Consider the following 25,362-nt stretch of genomic DNA (forward strand, 5'->3'; position numbering starts at 1 on the left):
ACAATTGCACGATTATTGATTAATTAATAAGGCCAAAATGGCTGTATCCTTGATTGCCTTGAGTTGCATTGGTTTCATATAATAAACTTATAAGATACATAGAAATACATTTGCAAATAACTCTTCAGTTTTGTCTCTCTTTTTTCATTTGCGTCGCGCAAATAGCATATCACAAATGTGTATAAAAAACTTTATTAAAACAAAAAACAAAGCATGAAATCAATTATCAACTAATGCACTGGGTAGTGTAAAATATCCATTAGTAGAGCTTAGACGATATGTTTTGATGAGGTTACGAATGTGTGTGTGTGCTTGTACGAGGCTTTCTCGTAGGAAGTGTATATTGTTTTTTTTTTTTTCATTTATTTAAACGTCGCTTGGCAAACAGTTGATAAATGCCAATCCCGGCGGAGAGTGTGCCGATGGCACCTACTTGAAATGTGGATAATTTTCCACCCCAAAGGTAGCCTTTGGGCAGCGTGCTAACGGCATGTGCGAAATCGAGTGACAGTCGAAGTACGGAGAGTAGCTCTAGTCGATGCTTTTTGAGTACTTTTTCATCTACATGGGAGCTGGAAAGGAAAATTAATTTAATATTTAAACAGTTTTTTAATTTGTAAAATACATGACATTTCAAATAAGTACTAATTCCTATAAATATAAGAGTTTATACAGGGCCTCTTTTCTTGACCAAGACTTAGCAAGTGGCGAATAGATGAAGCAAATGAGCATATGTCGGCAACGCGGCAAGAGAACTGCCTTAAATTACATGTGCTGGTAATGCAGTGCGGCCTAATGAGCTATAGTCCCGATTTACACGAGGAGACATCTGGAAAGGGGACACTGGAAATTCTCTTTTGATGTTTCATTCGCGTACACACGGGCAAAAATGTTTCCGCGACATTTTGACATTTAATACTTTAGCATCGTCTGGTTCGGATGTATTCTACCACGCGCTTACATGTAAAGCAGAGAGCGTTCGACAACAGTTTCTTAAATATATGAATGAAAAATGCAAACTGGTTAAATAATTAAAATTAACTTGAGTATCTAGAAATGCAGGGAAAAATTAGAAATCAACATAAACATGTCCCATAACTATTTTAAATTATACCTAATTTACTAGCAAAAATAATCCTGCATTTCCCAAGCAGCGTTCGGATGTTTGTCATCGTTGTTATCTTCCGTTTGATTGAAAACCAACACATAACTTAGAACTTTCTTCCACAAAAGAAGAAAACGAATGAAGCAACCGTCAAAAATTGCTTTAAGATAAGAAATACGAATAAGAAGAGCAAAGCGCGTCGCCGAGTACGGGAGACAAAATCCCTTCTCTCTTCCCCGACCGTCCTTCGCCCTTGAACAAAGTGTTTCCCTTCCACATGTCTCCTCGTGTAAATCGGGTCATAGGCATACTCGCTAGCGGGGAATCTTACTCGATAACTTTGTTGCTGCTTTCGCATTGAAAATTTTGCATACGCATTGAAAAAATTAATCGCTTATAGAGATAGCGAGCGGGGAAATGACGAATAAAAGAGGCCCACAGTGAACAAATATATTTTTTAATGAATGAAATACTAATGACATACGTTTTATTTCACAGTATAAATTCTTTAAAATTAATAACTTAAATATAAATGTTATTTTAGTTTATTCTTGTTTAAAACTATGAAAAAGATGTTAAATGGACGTCGTTCCTAAAGGGCAGGACTTCAACTCCACCTTTCAATGGAATGTAGCATAATCTAAGATCGATAACAAAACACCCTGTATATAAAGGGTGTTTTTCAAGAATTTGAGAACTTAAAATGATAATACAAAACCGAAATATTGTTGGAATTATTATTTTTTTTTTTATTATATGTTGGTTTGTTAAAGTGGTGATTCTTCCAGAATTAAACTAGCGCTTCCGCACGATTTCGTTGCCACATCCTCGTTACCAACTTGTTTAACGGTTATTTACAGTATGACTATATCCAGTCTGTGCGGTTTAAGAACCTTATTAGGTCGTTGACATCTAAGCTAGACAGTTGTTCGAGATTCTCGACCAGCGGTTGGCCCAGGGTTAACATTCTGTACGGGGCCGGGCAATCACAGAAAAAATGGAAGATTGTTTCCTTTTTCTCCGGTTGTTTACAACTGTGACAGTATGTATTGTGAGGGATACCCGTTTTGGCTGCTTGTTCTCCGATAGACCAAAAGCCAGTTATCTCCAGGCGTCCCGTCGTTTCATGTTTATCAATGTTGACGATTGCTTGAGGTTGTAGGTAGGCCATAACGTTCTGTTAATTTTGCATTTCGTCTGGTCTTTTCATCTACAATCCGCGATTCGGAGGTATTTTTGGGAAGTTATAATCTTGACTGCACCTAATGGTGTGAATACCGATTCTGCAAGAGCGTTACTCATGGCAAATCCCCCTCTTGCCAGTTCATCTGCTTTTTCGTTACCTTCAATGTTCCGATGTCCCGGGACCCTGATTAAAGCAACTTTATGGTTTTCACTCAGGGTGCTGAGGCTATTCCTACTTTGTTCCACCACTTTAGAGGTTGTGGTAGCCGAATCCAGGGCCTAGATTGCAGCTTGGCTATCCGAAAGAATAGCGATATTGCCCTTAAAAGAGAAATCTGGGATTAGTAGTCTATAGGCTTCCCCAATTGCCAGTACTTCCGCCTGGAAGATACTGCTGGTATTAGGGAGACGCACAGATTTCTCAATTTAAAGTATATGAGAATATATACCAGCTCCAACACCACAGTCCATTTTACTACTATCTGTATAGACTGTAGTGTCGAAGTTTTTTAGCGAGAATCCCTTCTTCCATTCTTGCTTAGATAAAAAGAGAGTGGCAAAATTCCTATTGAATGTTACCGTCGGGACGATGTAGTCAGTACTCACCGAGATTAACTGAGTTTGTCGCAATAATAGACTAGCATGACCATAAGTTTTTTTCTTTCCAGCGACCCGCTTCATTTAACCTAAATGCACTCATGGTTACCTTTATATACATATGTAATCTGGTAATATAGATAATTTCAAGACATTTATTTTTTGAGTATAATATCCGGAATATATCCATTAAATTAGTCCAATTTTGGACTTCTCTTTCCAATAAATCTGTATGTGCCCAAACAGCAAAAATGCGACGAAAACGATAATCATTTGGCTTCAATTCTTGGACGAGCTGTATTTTATAGCCACGTAAGCCGTAAGGCTTGGTGCGTGATTACCACTCGAAATTCAGAGAGAGATTTAGGTTCGTGTCTCTGTGAAACACCAAAATAAGGAAAAAGTTGTTTCTAATAGAGGTCACCCCTCGTCAGGCAATGGCAAACCTCCGAGTGTATTTTTGCCATGAAAAAGCTCTTTATAAAAGAACCATTTGCCGTTCGCAATCGGCTTAAAACTGTAAGTCCGTCCGTTTGTGGAACAACATCAAGACGCACACCACAAATAGCAGGAGGAGCTCGGCCAAACACCCAAAAAAGGGTGTACGCGCCCATTATATATATACACAAACATATATTATATATATATACATATATACAGGGTGGGACATATAGCGTTTGCTCTTTGAACCACCTATTTTTTTGAGAATGGTAACACAAATGACATGTCAAATGTGTTCATAATTTACTTAAAGGTTTGACATTTACGAAATGGGACGCTATACGCTTGAACAAAATTGAGAAATATTGAAAATCTATTTCCAAAGTGGTGAGTCTTCTTCTTCTTTTCTGATTTTCACATCGGTGGCTACGTCAATAAGCAAAATTGTCGGATTTGGGGCTCAGAAAATCCACACGTTACTGTAGAGAAACAAATGCATCCACAACGAGTCACTGTTTGGTGCGGTTTTTGATCTGGCGGCATCATCGGGCCATTTTTTTCGAAAATGAGCGAGGGGCCGCGGTTACAGTAAATGGCGAGCGTTACCGTGACATGCTCAACGAGTTGTTTCCAAAAATTGAAGAGGAAGACATGGACGACATTTGGTTTCAACAGGACGGTGCAACTTGTCACACTGCCAAAGTTACACTCGAACTTTTGGCTACCGTTTTTGAAAACCGAATAATCAGCCGAAATTCCGATATCAATTGGCCGCCTCAGGGCTGTGATTTAAGCCCGTTGGACTATTTTTTGTGGGGAACCGTTAAGGACAAATGCTATGCGAACCATCCAGAGACGATTGATTCTTTAAAACACGAAATCGAAGTTGCCAATCATGAAATTGGAGCCCAAACAATCGAAAATGTGCTTAAAAATTGGGTTGATCGAATAGCCTACTGTAAAGCCAGTCGTGGCAGTCATTTGAACAATATTATTTTTTATTCATAAATGACAATGTTCAATCTTCAAAATAAAAAAAAAAGTTTGAAAAAATATTGATGAGTTTTTTTTATAGCCGATTCAAAAAGCAAATTTTACATGGCCAACCCTATATAACTAACTGCTCTCTCGTAAAGATTTCTAATATAATATTCTAAAATTGTAAAATGTAAATGTCAATAATTTTAATATATATATAGGGTGGCGCAAAATTAATTACCCTATCGGAAGGTTTAGAATTTTTGCGAGTGAATTGCAGCTACAGTTTACAAACAAACAAGCAATGGAGTGTGTAAAAGTCAGAATAAAGATTTCCATCACTCAAAATATTGTTTGGAATCATATTTTTTATCATCTTTAATCATCAAAAACAAAATTGATGATTAATTTTGCACCACCTTGCAGTGAGTATAATTGTATAATAATTATTATTTACACTGCCTTCTCTACTCACTTAGCAACATTCACCTCATTAAACTTCTGTTGATTTAACGAGTAACTTCGCAATGTTCTGAAAGCGGAGAATAAAAATTATGTAAATGCAGTTATTAAAATCAAATTATCAAAATCCATTCAAAGTACCTCATCAAATTCAAGTAAACGGAAAGTACCCAAAAAGAAGAGTTAAGCACATCCCAGGCATCTGCATTCTTAACATCGATAATATTGTGCTCCGATAGCCAGCAAATTTTCTCAACCGGGTAAAAAAGCAAATCCACAATATTTGCAGAAACTCCCAGCACCGCCATTAGCCGATCTGGCTCCGCTGTGCCCAAGCCATACTCCAAGGCGTATTGTATCATGGGGATGTCATCGATTAGCCGAAGGGTGGCGCGCGCGCCCGAAATACGTGAACTGGTAATGGCATAACGTTTCGCCAGCTCTGGGTTACGGCTGGAATGATAGCCGGCGATCAGTTTGGCGCTGTAGCACAGTGCCTTCATCACCTGTAAAAGATTGCCAGATTTAATTGCATACTCGTACACTGATAAGGAAAATAAGTAGAGCTAATAAGCGAATGTTTACAGTACAGAAACCAATTGTTTAATTAACACTTTATTGCTATTAACAGCCCAAGTATTGTCGGCTTTGAAAATACTTTTAAAAATAAACTGCGACATGACTTCGAAGTTAAATACAACAAATAAAAATGTTGAACACTAAAGCACAGTTGTATTGCAATATATGCGCTCGATTTTATAGGTACAAGGGGAAGTCCCAAATAAAAAAGACTGAGCTAAAATAGAAACGACAGGAGCTTCGAGTTTATTTATTCAAAATAGTCCACTCTGCGCGATCGAAAAGCTTTTCGAAAGAGTATTTCAGGTCAGTGACCGGAATGTCCTTCAGGATGGCGGTACAAGCCTTTAGGATGATGGCCTCTACGGACGCAAAACCTTTTCCTTTCATATCCAAATGTAATTTTCCGAATAGATAGAAGTCACAGGGAACCATATCAGGCGAATACGGTGAGTGATTGATGGTTAAAATGCGATTTCTAGTCAAAAAATCAGTCACAAGAGTGGTGCCTCGTGTGGGGCCTTCCATTCGACACTTTCACGCTTAGTTTCAGGTTCATGTTGGAAACACCATTATAAAGGAAGTTCTCGTCTTTTCTCACCTCTTTAATGAGGTCTTTCGAATGTTCAATGCTGAGTAATTTTTGGTGCTCAGTTTACTTGTGCGGAATGAAATGTGCACAGACCTTTAGTAAGCCCAAATGATCAGTTAAAATGCGATAAATCGACGATTTGGGCATATTCAACTCCAATTCCATGAATTTTCGGTTCATTTTTGACACATTTTTGAACAATTTTGATGGAGTTTTCTTTGTCATTTACATATGTCTTCACAGCCATCTCTGAAACGTGTAAACCACTCATGAACTCTGGCAATTCAAATGTTTCGCCAAACGTTTTACCGATTTTAAAACAAAATTTGATATTAGCTCTTTGTTCGAAACTTATCTTTGTAGCGATGACACAAACATACTGACACTTTAGACGGAATAACTTCGCTTCATCTATACTAATATTATAAAGAGGAAAACTTTGTTTGTTTGTTTGTTTGTTTGTTTGTTTGTAACGAATAGGCTCAAAAACTACTGGACCGATTTTAAAAATTCTTTCACCATTCGAAAACTACATTATCCAAGAGTAACATGGATTACATTTTATTTTGGAAAAAAATAGGGTTCCGTAAGATATTTGGATTTTTCCGACACAAACTGAAAAAAATCTTATATATAAAATAAAGTCAACTTTTTGTGTGTGTTCGCTAACCGGCCGTGTCTGCACCGAATTAAACCAAACTTACACACATTGTTAAGAAGGTATTGAAGATGGTTTCCGTATAGTTTGGATACCTATTGGTGGATAGGGCTCGAGATATTGGTCAAAACGTGGACCCGGGTAACCTTCGGATGTGTATGTACAATATGGGTATCAAAAGGAAGCTGTTGGTGAATGCTTTAGTTCAGAGTATTTTTCATGGCGCTCCGTGACTAGGGTCTCGAGATAGAGACCAAAACGTGGAGCCTAGAATGTGTTTGTACAATATGGATATCAAATTGAAGCTGTTGGTGAATGCTTAAGTACAGAGTATTTTTCATGCCGCTCCGTGATTGGGGTCTCGAGATATAGGTCAAAACGTGGACCCGGGTAACCTTTGGTTGTGTATGTACAATATGGATATCAAATGAAAGCTGTTGATAAGTGCTTTAATACGGGGCAATTTTCATACCTATTGATGACTAGGGTCTCGAAATATATGCCAAAACGTGGACCCGCCGTGTCTTTGAACCGAATTAAACCAAACTTACACACATTGTTAAGTAGGTATTGACGATGATTTCCTTATAGTTTGAATACCTATTGGTAGATAGGGTCTCGAGATATAGGTCAAAACGTGGACCCGGGTAACCTTCGGACGTGTATGTACAATATGGGTATCAAATGGAAGCTGTTGGTGAATGCTTTAGTTCAGAGTATTTTTCATGCCGCTCTGTGACTAGGGTCTCGAGATAGAGACCAAAACGTGGAGCCTAGAATGTGTTTGTACAATATGGGTATCAAATGGAAGCTGTTGGTGAATGCTTTAGTTCAGAGTATTTTTCATGCCGCTCCGTGATTGGGGTCTCGAGATATAGGTCAAAACGTGGACCAGGGTAACCTTTGGTTGTGTATGTACAATATGGGTATCAAAAGAAAGCTGTTGATAAGTGCTTTAATACGGGGTAATTTTCATACCTATTGATGACTAGGGTCTCGAAATACATGCCAAAACGTGGACCCGCCGTGTCTTTGCACCGAATTAAACCAAACTTATGCACATTGTTAAGTAAGTTTTGAAAATGGGTTTCGTAAAGTTTGGTTGTAATTCGGAGCACTGGCAACGGGTACAGCGTTCTTTTGAACCAGTCATAATGTCGCTTACTTTTTTAACGCTTGGGGCGGAACTGAACTGTCAAATTGACAGTGTGAGTTACAATGTGTCAATATTTCTTTCTGATTTGGATGCCATAAGGAAAAAACGTAAGTGCAACATGTAAAAATTGTTTGTGAATTTTTTTGGAGTGGATTTTGGAACAGTGAATAATTTCTTACGAAATTTGAGAATTTAATGTGAAATCCGAATGAAATTATGCGTTCGTGGAAAAAACAATTTTGTTCGTTTTTTTTTTTTTTTGAAAAATATAAATGGATAATGGTTAAAAAAGCTCCAATGCTTAATAAAACATATAAATTGAAACGAAAAATTCATGGATAGAGAAACAAAAAATATTGTTTATGCCAAAGCGCTTGAATAAAGAATAAAGAAATAAATAATATGAAAACCATATATTTTCTGTTCTAAACCATATCTATTCTATTTTAGTGTGCCCAGCGAAGGGGGCCGGGTTTGCTAGTTTAAAATATGGTGCCATCAAAAACATTTTTATGACACCAGTCTTGTTTATTTTGGACTTCACCTTGTATGTCAAATAGATAATGAGCGGGCAAGAGCTCGCCAAGTTATTGCGTTAAAAGTAATTATAACTTATTTATTCTTCCTATTTTTTATAGCGCTGCTTGAGGAAACCCCCACATTTACTCATTACTGGAGCTCCAAAGTTTAGCCTCCTATAATTGATTTTTAATTTCTTTCTTTTTTCTTGTTTTACGAATGTATGTATAAACTTTAAGCCGCTTAGTACACAAAATAAGCAATTTGTCTACCCTTGAGTGCTGATTAGACTGCCCAGAGAGTCAATAAAGTGCAATTGTATCGCGTGCCTTATGATGGCCTAATCACTTAATCGCTTAGCTTTGTTTAATTTTATTTATTGTTAGTGGGTCGAGAAGAACCCAACAGTAAGCGTTTCGGCTCGTCTTCTTAAGCACTAGCCATTAATGAGCTGTCTTGTTAGGCAAAAATGATACCGTCAAGAAGAGAGTGGCAGACACCAAAATCATGGAGAAGAGGGGGAATTCGATATCTATACAGATGGTTCCAAGCTAGACAATAAGGTTGGCTGTGGAGTATTTTCAAAGGAATTAGGACTTAAACTATCCGTGCAACTGCCAGATTACTGCAGCGTCCATCAGACAGAAGTTCTAGTTATAAAAGAAATGGTTCCACGAAGAAAAATAAATGAGGTTCCCGTGTCGCACAGTGCTTTACAGCGGACCTGTAAGGTCTAAGCCCTACTACCACGATAACCTAACCTAACCTAGGCAAAAATGTGACTACCTTTAGAGAAGTCTATATTTACTCCGATAGCCAAGCGGCGATAAAATCTCCTTGGCGAGGTTGTCACTAATTCAATCATTGCTTGCATCAAATGCCGAGCGTCTCTCAACGAGATGGCGGAATATTTCCGTATCCATTTGATATGGGTGGCATACCAGGGAATTGACCTATAATTTCATAAAGAAATTCTGGTATGCTTATAATTTTGCAACCGAGTGCATTGAGAACAAATCGTATTGGAACGAGTTAATAGTGGTTAGGATTAAGTAAAAGGGGTTCATGTGGACTATCATATCTATTGATACTACTTTTACTTATTTGGAAATCTTCAACTTTAACGAATATATTTGGACTATTCTTCTTTCCCTTTTTTGACGAAACTTTCACATTTATTTGTATTTCAAACTACGCTGCTTTTCAGATATACTAAAATTAGTTTTGCTAGCACCTTAGCTAGCAGCTTGGCAGTGGCGATGAACTGTTTTAGACAAACCGACGGCAACCACAGACGTCTGAGTCAAACACTCACAACAGTACCAAACAGAAGACAAGACAATAGTTTGTGAGTGTCGGACTATTGCACATTCTCCGATGTTTCATTCCCCCCACAACCGCTTTCGAAGACAGTAGGAGGAGTGCACACTATCGATAGCGTAATCTCCATACGCCCACAGAAGCGGAACCTGGACGCAGGAACCTATTGTGTCAATAGACATAAACGCGGCTCCACCTTGAAGAAATGCTAATGTGGTTCCAGGGTGGAAATCAGCTAAGGAGGAAGAATATTATAGTGTTAGTGGGTATGGGGGTGCCCATTGGGGTGACGACACTTTTCATAACGTTTCTGACATTTTGATTTAAGCCTCCTTGCCAAAAAAAAACAAGGCACATTGTCACTGAGACAAGAGTTAATCGATTTTAAGGGGGGCCTCTACTGTAAAACTTAAAAAAAAATCGATTTTTTACTTTTTGTTGAAACATACTCAGAAACAACTCCAGAATGTTCCATGAAAATCTTAAAAAGAAATCTTGAATAGTTTTCAAGTTATAAAAGTTTTAGCAAAGCAGGTATAAACTGAGCGCTCGAGCGGTTTACGGTCATATGCTGTAGGTATGAAAAATTGTTTAAGCTTGTTTTTCTCGAAACCACGTTTTCAAAATTGCCCACATCACAGCTCCGTGAAAAATTAACATATCAAGCTCAAACTTTGATAGTATATTTTTAACAATATTTACTAGTTTTTAAAGCTATGGTGGGAAAAAATTTATTATTTATAACCCCTTTTTTAATAACAAAATGACAACAAAAAAATGTCGATTTTTTAAAAAACGTCAAAAATTTTACAAAAAAATTTTTTTTTTGCAAGTAATAGGCTTAACAACTAAAAATAATGATATATAATAAAAAAAATGTGGTCTTTTTCATTTCAGATTTTTTTTAAATGCGCGACAGTGTGGGCAGATTTCAAAAGGCGTTTCGGGGGAGCGGCTGTACAGCTGCCATTTTGAAATGAAAATAAATTTAAAAAATTTTTTTGTACACTCAAGACCTGTGTTTATGTAACCCTAAACTTTTTTTTACTAATTAAATTAATACAAGTATGAAAACAAAATCCATGAAAATTTGATTTTTACAGTAGAATCCCCCCTTAACAAACCTCTATTCGGTTGCAGATCTGCGTATCATTCAAGAAGCTTTCAAGGTTCTGTGGTAAAATGTCAATTAGGTCGTGTCAGTTGCGGTGATCATAGGACGCGAAGTCCAGGTCTGGTAAGAAAGTCACATATCACATTACGCCCTGTTTTATTTACTGCTCTTTGAGCATCCTAATTTACTTCCGCTTTGGTAGATCTCTATCTTCCATGATTTTTCTTAAGTGCTAGAGTTATGTGTTTCCTTGCCAGTCTAAGAAACCAATTATTTGTACAAATGGAAAATTTTTCTAAGAAAATAATTCAGTTTATTTAGTACCGCGAAGGTTAATCGATATTGTCAAGATACTCGCAATTGCATTGATAAAATTTGTCTTAATTTGAAATTCAACGGAATGATTGATATTGGCATCTGTTTTGTAGTATTTTAAGGTAAGCAAACATCATGCAAATATTTACTTGAAGCGGCCGGTATTGGAAAAAACATTTTCCATCATTTGGTGTTTCATGTCCACAGCGGGTTCCGAACCCAGTACCTGCCGAAACGTACTCACGCTCAAGTCATTCGGATACGGCGGCCGCACACTTAATAGACATAAGAACGTCAATCCATCTCAATATGAGATTATACACGTCTCTTACTATTGGATACTAAGTAAAATTAAGACTTTATTGCCGTAATTATTATTAAGACATCTGTATGTATGTATTTATGTAATATGGAGACTTTATTGCCGGACTTTATCGCAATTCAATTAGCACGTGTGTATGTGTGTGATCGAAATACGCTATCTTTTAAATCATATTTTGTTGCTTGAACTACTTATAGTACATATGTACATACATACATACATACTATACATCAAAGAGTTCATAAAAAAACAAAAACAAGAAGAAAGTGTCAAAATAAGTGAATTATATGCATTCAACGTCTTTAACGTTAGTGACACGATGTGATAAGAGAAAAACTCGTAGACAGGTTGTTTCCGTTCAGCGAAATTACGAGTCGGCAGTAAATACCTTGGGTTCTGCAAAAACGTAAACTAGAATGCGCGCGTTTTCTCTTTCGATAGATGAAAAAATACATATGTATGTATGTGCATACATTAGGACGGAGTAATTTTTTGGGAGAAAAAATTTTCCAAAAATAAAAATTATCTCGAATTTGCAAATCGAAAACGTTGTCCGAATCATGAAGTTTCACGAAAAAGTTTTTCCAAAAGAGTTATTAGATGAGACATTTTTTTTTTCGTTGCCGATAAGACTTATTTCACAACGTTGATTTTTTACTTTGCCTGGTAAAAATTACTTTAGCGACAGCCTTTCCTTGGGTTTACACAAGGCAATGGTTTGAAGACAACTGAAAATGCGTATTAGCAGTTATTAAGACATTTAAGTTTTATCACTAGAAGGTGAAGTCCAAAATAAACAAGACTGGCGTCATAAAAATGTTTGTGATGGCGCCATCATTTTAATGAGTTAATGCGTTGGAAGTTACACCCCTAGCTGACTTGCAGTGAAAGCTTGGTGACATTCGGTTCAGTGGAAGCGAAGTTATGCACCTAAAGTATGTTTGTGTCAACGGTACAAAAATGAGTCTCGAACAAAGAACTAATAACAAATTTTGTTTTAAAATCGTCAAAACGTTTACCAAAACATTTGAATTGACGGAAAACGTTTATGACGATGATTGTCTATCTCGTGCCAGAGTTCATGAGTGGTTAAACGTTTCTGAGAAGGTTGTGAGGACATAAATGACATGAACATACGGGCCGCTCAAAATCAGTAATCACCGAAAACACCATCGAAATTGTTCGTAAATCTATAAAAAATTAACTGAAATCATCGTTGAAATTCATGCAATCGGCGTTGAATATCTCCAAAACATCGATTTATCGCATTTTAACTGATAATTTCGGCTTACGAAAGGTCTGTGCACGTTTCATTCCGCACAAGTTAACTGAGGATCAAAAATTGCTCAGAATTCAACATTCGAAAGACCTCATTAAAGAGCTGAGAAAAGACGAGATATTCCTTTGACAACATGAACCTGAAACTAAGCGTCAAAGTGCCGAATGGAAGACCCCACACGAGCCACCACTCTTGTGACTGATTTTTTGACTAGAAATCGCATTTTAACCATCAATCACTGACCGTATTCGCCTGATATGGCTCCCTGTGACTTCTACCTATTCGGAAAGTTACATTTGGTCATGAAAGCCAAAAGGCTTGTACCGACATCCTGAAGGACATTCCAGTCACTGACCTGAAACACTCTTTCGAAAAGCTTTTATATCGCGCAAAAGAGTGTATCAATGCCAGGGGACTATTTTGAATAAATAAACTCGAAGTTATCAGAAAAAATCTCCTGTCGTTTGTATTTTAGCTCAGACTTACTTATTTTGGACTTCACCTTGTAGAACTACCGTTGTTAAATATTGGTGGAGGAAAAATAAATCCATTATTTTTGCGCAAACGGTTTAAAACTGTTTTATGGCCAATCTTTAGCACCTGGGCAACTTTGAAAATTTCTATGATTTTATCGACATTTTCTTTAACATCAAATACAAATTCAATAACAAAATTGCACGTAATTAACTGTTCCAGTATCGGCATCCTAAACACCATTTACAATTTCAGCGACCTGGCTTGCCTTTTTGCCTTTATCAAAGAAAAACTGTAAAATTTACCGAATTTTCTCTTTTTTGTTGACACCCTGTAACTCACAACTGAATGGAACAAACAAGAACAGCAAAAGAATTTTTTAGTGTGAAATGTCACCTTGACAACGAGTATTCACTTTAAATTGTTTGATCGATACTTTCATGAATTTCATAATGGATTTGTTGCTTTCATTTCAGATATAAATCGCCCTTATTTTGTTGCACAATCACAAGGTGTTTTTTTTTTTAGTTTTTGGCAGTACAATACATTGCTTTTCTTTTTAGGAAGACGCTTCTTTTCTGTAGCATTTATATTCTCTAGAGAGCTCTTCGGTCAATTGGAACAAAAATTTTTGTCATTTTTTTTTTGAGTTTACATCACAAGTTTCTTTATGTAGTATCCACAAATTGATTGCTGCCAAGTCCAAAATATAGTAAAATACCTGCAAAGGTCATATACGTGACCCTCCTTTTACGCAACATTTTTTACCGATTTATGTTTGGACCTAAGAAGTAGACCCTTTTTAAGAGGCCTAAATTGTTAGAACAATACCATTTGATTTGTAGATCTTTGTAGAGAAAAGAGCCCTGTTACGTTTTCTAACTTAAGCTATTTTCGGCAATTCCATTTTATTTGCTCGCACAGTTCCAACAAGACTTGATTTATTGGCCAGCAGCTTCTTTGCAAGTTGTATATTTATAAAAAGAGTAACTGTTGCATATTAGTTGGATTAGCATCTGTGCTTAGAATTAAGCGTAGAAATGGAATATGCCATGCACATTCTTCGAAAAAGAGTTGTTCTGCTCTAATGTACACATGAACGTACTCATCCCATATTCGTAATTGTACCATATATAATACTAGGATCGCCCGTACGTCGATATTTCGACGTTATTCGACGTTATATAAATACGGAGAGCAAAATTTAGTCATTCCTTGTTTTAGTATTTATAGTCATAGAAAAAAGTTGAAACATATATAAATGGATAGCTTATATTGAGACTTTTTACATGATATATGTGAATAGATATAGTAAAATTATGTTAAAAATATCCCATTTTACCTGTATTAAGCGATCCTATATTTGTGTATTTCATTTGCGTGGAGGACGCAAGCCGCATATCATACCCAAAAAAACAAACACCATGAAATTATAAACCAGATTATAAGAAGAAAAACAATTATACTTTCCATACGCGCTTTCCGATATCACCCATAAAGGCCATTCTTGCCGAATCGGGCCTTCCGTCTCTACACGACAACATGGAGGACAAAATATTCAGGCTCTATCCAAAGCTTACTCTAAGCCTCAACCTTTTTATTGGCAAAGACTTTCAATCTGCAACCTCACGCGTATCTACACCAAAAATACCCTCATCAATACACACCTGCGCCTTATTTGCTAAGCATGCGGAACTACCCTCTAAACTATACACTCTGCGGTACACCAATCACCCACCGTGGGCGGTTAGCAATAAATTTTTTATCAACGACCTAATTAATTTACTGAAAGGGAATACCCCAAACGCGGTTTACAGGTCAGAATACAAATTTAACGGGTGGAAATTGATTTTTACTGACGGGTCAAAAGGATCCCACACTTCTTACGCAGTGGTAACAGAAAATCAGGAAGTTATCGCGTACGGCCTTCTATTTTCATTCTGCTCTATTTTCACCGCTGAAGCAACCGCCATACTACAAGCCGTTCAATACTGCGCCAAAAGTAAGGGTAAGCATATAATTTGCTCCGACAGTTTGTCCTGCTTCCAAGCCATTAAAAACAACAAAAAATCAAGCAAAATAATCGACAGTATCAAAAACATACTAATAACCCATCGGAGTAGCATCAAAATTATGTGGATACCTGGGCACTCCGGCATCCAGGGTAACACACTGGCAGATACAATTGCCAAAGACATGTCCATTACACCAACAGTCACATCAGAAATCATTCTACCTAGCGACATACACCGACTCATTCATGAACAGAGGCAAACCAAGTTACTTCGTGAATGGTCGTATTACAAACATCATTATTCCAACATCAACCCTAAACGTTCCAAACCTACATATCCAACATCGGTACCCACCAACCACATTACCCCATACACACGACTCCCTATTGGGCACACCATAATCACCAGCGTACACCTATTACAGGGTAATACACCCAACACCTGCCCCTTCTGCCAAGCAACAGTCAGTGTACATCACCTACTGGTATCCTGCCCAGAACTTGCTTCTCAAAGGCATCACCACTTCAGGAACACAGACCCTCTTCTACTTCTAAAAGAAGCCACTGAAGAAAACATCAAAAATATTTACAAATTTCTGAAGGACACCGACCTACTCCGTCGTATCTGATTCAACATATAGTACATCACCAGACAGCCAAAAGCCTCTGCTGCTAGCGCTGCGTTTGCTTAGTTTACTTTTAATTTTATTATCATGTAAGCTTTAAAAAATAAAAATAAAATAAAATAAAAATTCTACTTTCAATAATATTTCGGTTTTGTATTATCATTTTAAATTCTAAAGCTCTTAAAATACACCGTCTACATTTTTATTGCATTTCATTTTGTTTCGTTTATTTCAAGTCTAAAATATAGTAAATTTTTTTACAGACCTCTCAAACGTAATATAAGCTTAAATTATTAAAGATAGTTAAAAAATAAATTAAAAAAAGTGAATCTAAAAATTCAAAAACCTACTTTCTTCACACCGAAAAGTCAAGCGGAATAGAACTCGATATCTCATTGTGCGCGGGTAATCTCTTAATACGCGCAGAATTTGCATTATAATTCTAAAATGAAATCAGGGAAATCATTAACAAATATTAATTTATGCCAAAACATGCTCATGTAAATCTGCCTTGTCGTAATTTTACCTGAACCTATTCACTTATGTATCTAGTATTTTAATACATTGTGCAAACCGTCTCCACATACTATATGCTATCCATTGGTATATGTTTCAACTTTTTTCTCTGACTATAAATACTAAAAAAAGGTACGACGAAATTTTGCTCTCCGTATTAATATATAGATTATAGTTTGATCAAGCGACTTGGGAAATCGTCATTGTTAGTTTTTTTTTAAGTGTTTTTTAAGTTTTTTTTTTTTGTGTTTTTTTGGTACTCTTTGTCCGTTGTTTACTTGTCTAAGCAGTTGCTTACTTAGCCTTTACGGGGTGGTTCATTTAGCATTTATTTCGAACTTAATTTAATTTTGCTATAAATCAAGGACGCATGAATATTTTACAATGAATTTTTAATGAAATTTTATTCATTCAAATGAACTCCACGCCTCACTTCACAGTAGTAGTATTTTTAGTACATTTTCGCGAGTTTCGGCGCTTATCTCACCAATGGCAACTGACATTTCATATTTCAACGCCCAAATAGTCTGGATTTTTGGCCCATATTTATTCTTAATAAAGCTCCCTACAAAAGCATAGTCCAATGGAAGTTTCTAGGTGCCATATTGGTAGACATCACCGTTTCTACCGTTTGTTAAATTTTTGAAGAAAATTGAATGCTTCTAAAATTTGTTGTATTAACTAAAAATTAAGAAAATGAAAGTCATAAACTAAATTTCCGTGGCATCACGAATGCTATTTTAACAGCCAAAGTATAAAGAATCGATTGTTCAGATTCCAAACGCTAGATTAATCACCCTGTAGAAACCGAAATTTAATTTTCTATCTTGAAAATGTTAGCAACAGGTATATAGTGTAAATTCTTAACTCATTTGCCGTAGACAATTTAGCTGCCTACCTTTCCCTCTTTCCCACTTACGGTCGCACAGCATTTTGACCCACGTGATATTGTGACGGCAGCACTATTAAGGTGCGACTGGCCTATTAAGTGGACACGTCGCAGATTTATGATAACCCATATCGATGTGCAAATAAGAAAATTCCGCCAAGGTTGTGTGCTTAAGTAATCGAATTTTACTTTTATTAATTCACAGCAGAGTAAAACCGCTTTGTTACTAATAAATAATAATAAAATGAAAATAAACTTTCTTAGCGACATACATCAAACTGTGGGTTTAGTCAAGCAGAAAAGCATGCAGGCGGTCGAACATTAATTTTGTTTACCAGTGGTTAACGTATATGATTCTATGTAAATAAAATTTTCGGTTTTCAACGCGCCATAAATTAACAAAATTCGTTTCAGCTTAGCTAAGTCATTTGAACCTTTTATTTCGTCATAAAAAAACACCATAAAAAATGGGGAAAACTGGGAATTGGTGAATTTTTTATGATTTTTTTTGGTCACACGGTGTAATTATTTAACAATTTGTATTCATCTAAAGATAGAAGTAAGCACAATCGTAAGTGCAATTGCTTTTTAAATCATATGAGTTCAAACCTGTTTTAGAAATATGCAAATGAATCATCTGCCGTTAGGAAGCAGCGTAAAACTATGGGTCCCTGCATTTGATGAACAACATCAAGCCGCACACAACAATTTGGAGGAGGAGCTCAGCCAAACAATCAACAAAGTAAGTCCCAAATATATATGTATATATAATATAAAGGGTGCTCACATTGGGGGTACTACTTTTATTAGGGGTTTTTTGACATATAACACGTAACTATTGTCAAACTAAATACTTAATTTCGTTCAGTATTCATTGAAATTTCATTATAGAAAGACTTACGCTTCAAAAACGTTTACAAATCGTAAAGCTGTATTACGAAAATTGACGCTCTAAGAAAAGTGTTCATCGCGCGCACAGGTCAACTTATGGTGTGCATGGATGAAACCAAGTTTTGGTTTAATGGCTACGACAAGAAGCATAATTGCCATATTTCGGCTGAAGAGCAACCTGACGACATTCAAGAACATCCATTACATCCATTGAAAAAACCGTTTATTGCCGCTTAGGGGGCTTCAAAAGACGAGGCTGTCGTCAATGTAACAGTGAATGATGAACGCTATCGCATCATGATAAACGACTTTTTAATACCAAAAATTGAAGCCCGCGATCTCCACTACATTTGGCTTCAATAAGACGACGCTACTTGCTATACAGCCCGACAGCCCGACAGCCCGTGAAACAATGGATTTACTGCGTCGTCGTTTCGGTGAGTAATTTATCTCTCGTCCGTACCAGTGGATTGGCCACCAACATCGTGTGATATCACACCTTTGGACTTTTATTTGTGTTGGTATATGAAGGGTAAATACTTTGTGAATCAACCAGCTTTGGAAGCCAATATTACTAAAGTTATTCACGAGATACCGACCGAAGTTCTCCCGCCATTCAAAATTGGTGTTTACGGATGGTCGTATTACGGCGCAGTTGCGTCCAACAGTTAAAAGAGATCTTGAAAAAATAAATGTCATGAATGGTTCTACATAACGGTAATGATTTCCCAATCAATTTGAAGTTTCGTTGTTTTATTTCAATTTAAAATCCAATACCTCCAAATTGATCCCCCTTTATACACATGCCTAGTTCCATAAAAATGCTCTAGATTGTGTAATCAATTTAATTATTCTTTTCATTGTTGTGAAAAATATTAATTTATAAAAATTAAACAAATCCTTACATTTGAATCCATTAAAAATGCAGCTAGGCATGAAAATAAATATTGCTATTTTGCGATCTACATACATATAATTTTTTTAAGTTTTTGATAGTGTTCAGAAAATGATTTCGAGCAACCTCCTTTAAAACAGTGTTTTTATCTTTTATGAAAAAGGCCGCCTTTCGAACACTTAACAGTATGTTTTGCGTCATATCGAGCTGATAAATCCAGTCAAAAGTTATATTTTTCCGCACAAGGCAACGTGGTATACTGAATTCTTTTATAGACAAAGCGATCTCTTATTTTATCAGTTTGATAAATTTGATCGATTCCGCCACTTGAAAAAAAAAAAATCATTCTCCCGCCAAAGCTGCGACTACTAACATGCCGGTCTACTTCGATTATTTCTGTGATTTTATCGACATTTCCGACATTATCGACATTTTCTTTAACCTGAACGGAATTGACGAAACCAAAATTTTACTTAATTAGCTGTTACAGTATCGGCACCATAAACACCATTCACAATTTTAGCGGCCTGGCTTCGATTTTCGCCTTTATCAAAGAAAAACTATAAAATAAACCGAATTTTTTCTTGACTTGTTAACACCCTGTAACTCACAACTGAATGGAACAAACAAAAATCAGCAAACGAATTTTTTATTGTGAAATGTCAGCTTGAAAACGAGCAGGAACGTTAAATTGTGAGTTCGATACTTTACAAGATATCGATCACTAAAGCTATCTTGAAAAAAAACCATCTACTTGAAATAAAAAAAAACAGCCAGTAATGGATATAATGAATTTTTTCCCCCCAAACTAATATTAACCTGTTGTTTACCGTAGATTGGATCGGCGCACTAACTTCAAACGACCAAAAACGACCATTACTAAAATGTAACCCGAATTCGCCCAAAATATCACAGCTCATCATTATGTTATATTTTTGCCATTTTAACAATTAACAATTTAACAATTTTTTTAAAGAAACTGCTCCTTTTGCATCATAACCCCACATCTGCACATTCCCATTTGCATACGGGAATACAGCAATCCAATTTGTTTAATGCAATTTTGAAAATAAAATGTTAGACGGCGAGGTGTCCACATGAGAAAACAGGACAAAGTCAAAACAGAAATTTTACCGATGTTAAAACACATTTAGTGGAAGATATGAATGTGGACTAAAGTGATCATTTTCGCGTCGTTAGATGGATGAAGATAAAATATATAATGGGAATAACTTTGAATCGATATTGATTAAACATACGAGGAAGTATTTTCTAAATAATTTTGTCCATTACTGCACATAAGCATCGAGGCACCTGAGTAAACCAATTAAAATGTGTCTGACTTATTTTTAAAATAGTACCTAAATGTATATAAATGTTGACATGTGCACATGCTACATATGTACATATATTTGTGTTTGTTTAACAATTTCAATTGAGAATAAATTGCACTTTCCCATCAGTCAATAAACTGTATACGTAGATATGTACCTACACAGTTACTTTTGCCAGCATTGCCTTGCATCACACACACCCAGTTGCATGGCCGTACTTTTATATACCTCCGATGGAAGCCGATATAAGCGGAAAATTTCGATTCCGGGATACTTTGAATGGATACAACTTATTTAATAAGAGTAAAAATTTAATAACTAAAATCATTTTAAAATACCAAGTAATAAAATCATATAAAATTGTAGATAAAGCGATTTTAAAAATGTAATATTTGCTAGCACGAGTCTTGAATTGTATGTATCAGGTCAGTCCATAAGTTCGTGCGTATTTTACCCATAATTTCACTTTTGTACGATTTTTGCATACAAAAAATTATTCGCGGAATATAACGGAACTATTTATATTTTCTTTGATATATTGTGCATTCAACAAGTGATTTTAATCGTGGACAGAAGCACGTGCTGTTAAAAAATAAAATGGAATCTTCGAACGCGTATAAGAGGCATATTTTGTATTTTTTTTTTATAAAAGTAGTAAAAATGCAACAACTGCTGCTGCAGAAATAAGAACTGTTCGCGGAAAGGATACCGTGAGCGTAAGGACTGCGCAAAAGTGGTTTTCCAAATTCCGAGATGGTAACTGCGACGTGGAGGATGCCCCGCGCGCTAGTCGTCCTGAAGTCTTTAACTCCGACGCTTTGCTAGAACTCGTGTGCCAAATTTGACAGTCGATATGATAACCCAGGTTTCATAGCTGGGAAAATGGGTTCCGCATACACTTTGCGTCGCCAACCTTCAGCAGAGAGTGAATGTGTGTTCTCAGCTGCTGCAACGGCTTGAAAATGAAACTTTTTTGAACCGTATCGTTATTGTAAATAATGAAGGAAAATATATTATTGATTAATAAATACTTTAAACATCTTTTTTATTAATTTTAAAACCGCCTTTAAAGAACGCACGATCTTATGGACTGACCTATTATTTAAAGAACTATTTAGTTCAAGAACGCATATACTATAACAGTAAATGTTAGTCATAGAATAGCGCAAGCCGATTCATTAACGCTCTTGCGTTAATTGTAAAAATATATACATACATTCATACATACATACGTACGTAACATAAGCCGGTTGAAGTTCACGGCAAAACAAAAATTTTAATTTGGTTTCCCACAAAATAGTCATTGTGGTAAATAGACTTCGAATTCATTTTTCATAATCTGGCACATTCTGTAATTCACTTTCGATTTCACAATGCAATTGCCAAAAGATTTCAATGAAATTCACTTGGAAGTTAATTATAGAGCCTGGCCGAATATGTCGCATCTAAGTTTACGTGTTCATAACTTTATATAACAGTTAACATACAAATGGTCGCATATTTAAGTTCAATAGTTTTTCGGCGGGAGGGAGAAACCTGTTGTTCAGGTTGCCACAATATGATCCGGATTGCATTGCTGGTTGACGCTGGCAATGTGCGAATGGGCCAACGTAGCAGTACGTGGCGCGTGCGACATCCGTATAAGTAGTGTTGAATTTAATTAAAAATTAGCAAATATTGCGGCTACTGCTATTGCCAATAACAATAAGGAATTAGGGTAAACTTCAACTTACCTTATCTCGACCGCCGTAAGTGTCGATAATTTCGCAAAATTCATTTACGAGCTTTGTTGTTGACATAGTTAGCCTAGCGTACCGAAGTTTCGTAGGTGCCAAGTAATAACTAAAGTTAATTAAATTATTAGATTTCTAGGCTAGAATTTAGTATAGTGCCGATCGCTTTGGAAAAAACGGTAAAAAGGGGGTGATAGAGGGGTGTATCCTCATCTTAAAACTGAAAACAGAACCTGCCGGAGGCTTATAGTTTTTAAGTAATTTAATGTTAAAGTTCTATAATTTAGCGAAAAGTTGGTGTTGCCATACACCTGAAATGAAAACGAAGTTCGCACGCAGGGATGTTCAGTGGAAGGTTCATTGTAAAACTGCAGTATTTTTTGCGGCTAGAATTTAGTATAGTGCCGATCGCTTTGGAAAAAACGGTAAAAAGGGGGTGATAGAGGGGTGTATCCTCATCTTAAAACTGAAAACAGAACCTGCCGGAGGCTTATAGTTTTTAAGTAATTTAATGTTAAAGTTCTATAATTTAGTGAAAAGTTGGTGTTGCCATACACCTGAAATGAAAACGAAGTTCGCACGCAGGGATGTTCAGTGGAAGGTTCATTGTAAAACTGCAGTATTTTTTGCTGTAATTTAAAGTTGAGAAATGAATTTGAAAATAAAAACATACAACTCATTTAAACTTAAAAACAATGATATTAAGCGTATCACAAAAAATAATAAAGTAATTAAATTGATTAACACAGTATTTTTGCGTGGAACTCTTTATCGCGTAGGCGGCCTTCGGCCGCGCTTCAAAAAAATAACCCTCATCAGTCCAACTCCGGCTACGCAATCCACAGTATTTTTGCGTAGAACTCCTTTTCGCGTGGGCGGCCTTCGGCCGCGCTTCAAAAAAATAACCCTCATCAGTCCAACTCCGGCTACGCAATCCACAGTATTTTTGCGTAGAACTCCCTTTCGCGTGGGCGGCCTTCGGCCGCGCTTCAAAAAAATAACCCTCATCAGTCCAACTCCGGCTACGCAATCCACAGTATTTTTGCGTAGAACTCCTTTTTGCGTGGGCGGCCTTCGGCCGCGCTTCAAAAAAATAACCCTCATCAGTCCAACTCCGGCTACGCAATCCACAGTATTTTTGCGTAAAACTCCTTTCTGTGTTAAAACCATTGAACCCAAAATTAAAACGTCATATGCGTGTATGTAATAAGGAGGCACAATAACCCCGACCCCCATGATTAAGACTAAACTTAAGAACTTATTTTTTGTTTTCATTTGCAGGCATCCGGCAACACCATACTGTTGGCATTCCAATCTTCTTCTTATTCGCGCTTAAAATTGGAATGTGATTGCATAGGCAAATGTATTTGCATTTAATTTTAATAGATATAATTAAAATATTAGCATAAAAATCGGTAAAAACACGCGTGTGAGTGTATATTTGGTGATTTATAGTGAAATGTTAAAAAATATAGAGTGTAATGTGGCAAATTATACTGATGTTCCCAAGGGCATTTTGAATGTAAATAATTAAAAAATTATTATTTCCCGATTAATTTAAAGTTATAAAGAGTGTTCCTTAACACCTCACTAACATCTCCACCAAGTTTCATTAAAAAAAACATTATAGTTTGCCAGAAATTCCAAGATCGGCACTGTTCTAAACTCCAGCCGATTTCTATTCAATGAAACTCAATTCACTCACAATAATTAAACTTTTATAAATAAACAAAAAAACGCGAACACCGCACTACTTTTACACACCAGTTATCAAAATGAACTGCCAACATATTCGCGCAGACGATAGGAATATCGATGTAATGAAAGAATAATGGAAAATTAAATGTCTTCGACGAATTACAAATCCCCTACTTTCTTACGGCATATTAGACAGTATTATTTCCATCATGAGACGGTACCAATGTATTATATTTGTTTGAGTATATGTATATATGTCAACAATGATGGAATACAAGATTGCACCTAACCAGGGCCGCGCCATCGGTTGTTTATCATATTTTTATTGTTCATGCTGTTCTTATTGTTGCAGCCACATTAAAATTCCCATAAATGATTGATGAATGCTGCTGAAATTACAGTCCATGGCTTGATAAAAATCCGAACCGTCCCGGTAACGTAGAACCGACTAAGGGGGGAACGATATGTCTGTTATATTTAAATTAGGTTAGGTTGACCTGACTGGCTGAAAGCCATCATACAAGCCTATGGGTCCTGAGTGGAACCAAATGGAGCTAGACCTTTACGTTTCTCTGTAGTAGACATCTCGTAATAAGCCTGCGCCTTTTGCGAATCTAAGTAAGCTCTGCAGCTCTAACCTCGAAATAAATTCCACATTCTAATCTATTGTATTTACAATAATATAACATAAATCAAAATAAAATATTTGTGTTGCAAATTTAACTGAAAAGCACGTCGTATCATTGATATACACAGGACCGATTTATGCAGCGACGCACCGTTGAGCAATGGTAACAAAATGCCTCTGTGTTTTCAGAAACATTTACTAGAACGGCAAAAGTGCCCAGTTCTGCGAGTACGCTAAGTACTAAAATGTTGTTGTTACCTATACAAATCAGAATTCACATAATAGGAAGTTCGTGTGAAAAATCAAGTAACATTTTAACTTTCGTGTAGCGATCAAATTACTCAAAAGGTTCATTTGCGAAGTAAACAAACCCAAATTTTAAGTATTCATCAAGTACAGTACAACCTGTATAGGGAGGGCACGTTTTGTCCACCATAGGCAAGTTATAAAACAATTAATTTTTTCAGGCTTCACTTACTTTATTTTAAAAACTAAGTAAATCGAAATGTAAATTGAATTCAATAGTTATTAACCCTTTCGCGGACAAACCGGCAAAGGCCCGCAAATACATAGCGGCAGGACGCCATTTTCTATCTTTAATTATTGCAACACAAAGACGGGACTTCCCAGTCTGCGCTATCTTATCTTGTGTGGATTATAAATAGGACAGGAACGCTATATCCGCAAAAATAAAATGTATATGTAATGTCCAAAAGTTAATTTAATTGCTGATTTCAATCATTTTGCTGCAATTTCAAAGCGATTATCTTCATTATATCCGAAGATGTAACAAGTGTCCTACCAAAAACTATTGTAAAAAAATACACATTTGACAATATATAGTTCAGTTTCTCTCAATATACAAAACTCAACGCATGTATAATAATTTCGCAAGAATAACTAAATTGCAACGTATAACAAAGCCCATTTACGCCTAAGTGCAAATATATCTATGTATTCCCATATTTATGTGCATAGATGTATGTTTGTAATGTGTAGCATGCAAAGTGTGCCTACATACATACTTAATGTATAGCCCAAC

General features: G+C 36.3%; 1 protein-coding gene across 3 annotated transcripts; it reads right to left on the reverse strand.

The window, feature by feature from the left end:
- Positions 1–307: 307 nt before the first annotated feature.
- Positions 308–23,795, reverse strand: LOC128855450 (peroxisomal membrane protein 11C). 3 transcript variants are annotated; one of them, XM_054090360.1, is made up of 5 exons: positions 23,700–23,795; positions 21,995–22,103; positions 4,910–5,274; positions 4,782–4,838; positions 308–572 (listed from the first exon to the last, which is right to left on the reverse strand). In XM_054090360.1, the coding sequence occupies exons 2-5, from the start codon at positions 22,058–22,060 to the stop codon at positions 359–361; spliced, it is 702 nt and encodes a 233-aa protein (XP_053946335.1). In that variant the 5' UTR covers positions 22,061–22,103; positions 23,700–23,795; the 3' UTR covers positions 308–358. The 3 variants fall into 3 exon arrangements, with proteins under 3 accessions (XP_053946335.1, XP_053946333.1, XP_053946334.1); XM_054090358.1 differs by having other exon boundaries at positions 21,995–22,124; positions 23,668–23,788; XM_054090359.1 differs by lacking the exon at positions 23,700–23,795 and having other exon boundaries at positions 21,995–22,367.
- Positions 23,796–25,362: the final 1,567 nt, after the last annotated feature.

The sequence above is a fragment of the Anastrepha ludens genome, chromosome 2, assembly GCF_028408465.1.
Source record: "Anastrepha ludens isolate Willacy chromosome 2, idAnaLude1.1, whole genome shotgun sequence".
Taxonomy (NCBI): Eukaryota; Metazoa; Arthropoda; class Insecta; order Diptera; family Tephritidae; genus Anastrepha; species Anastrepha ludens.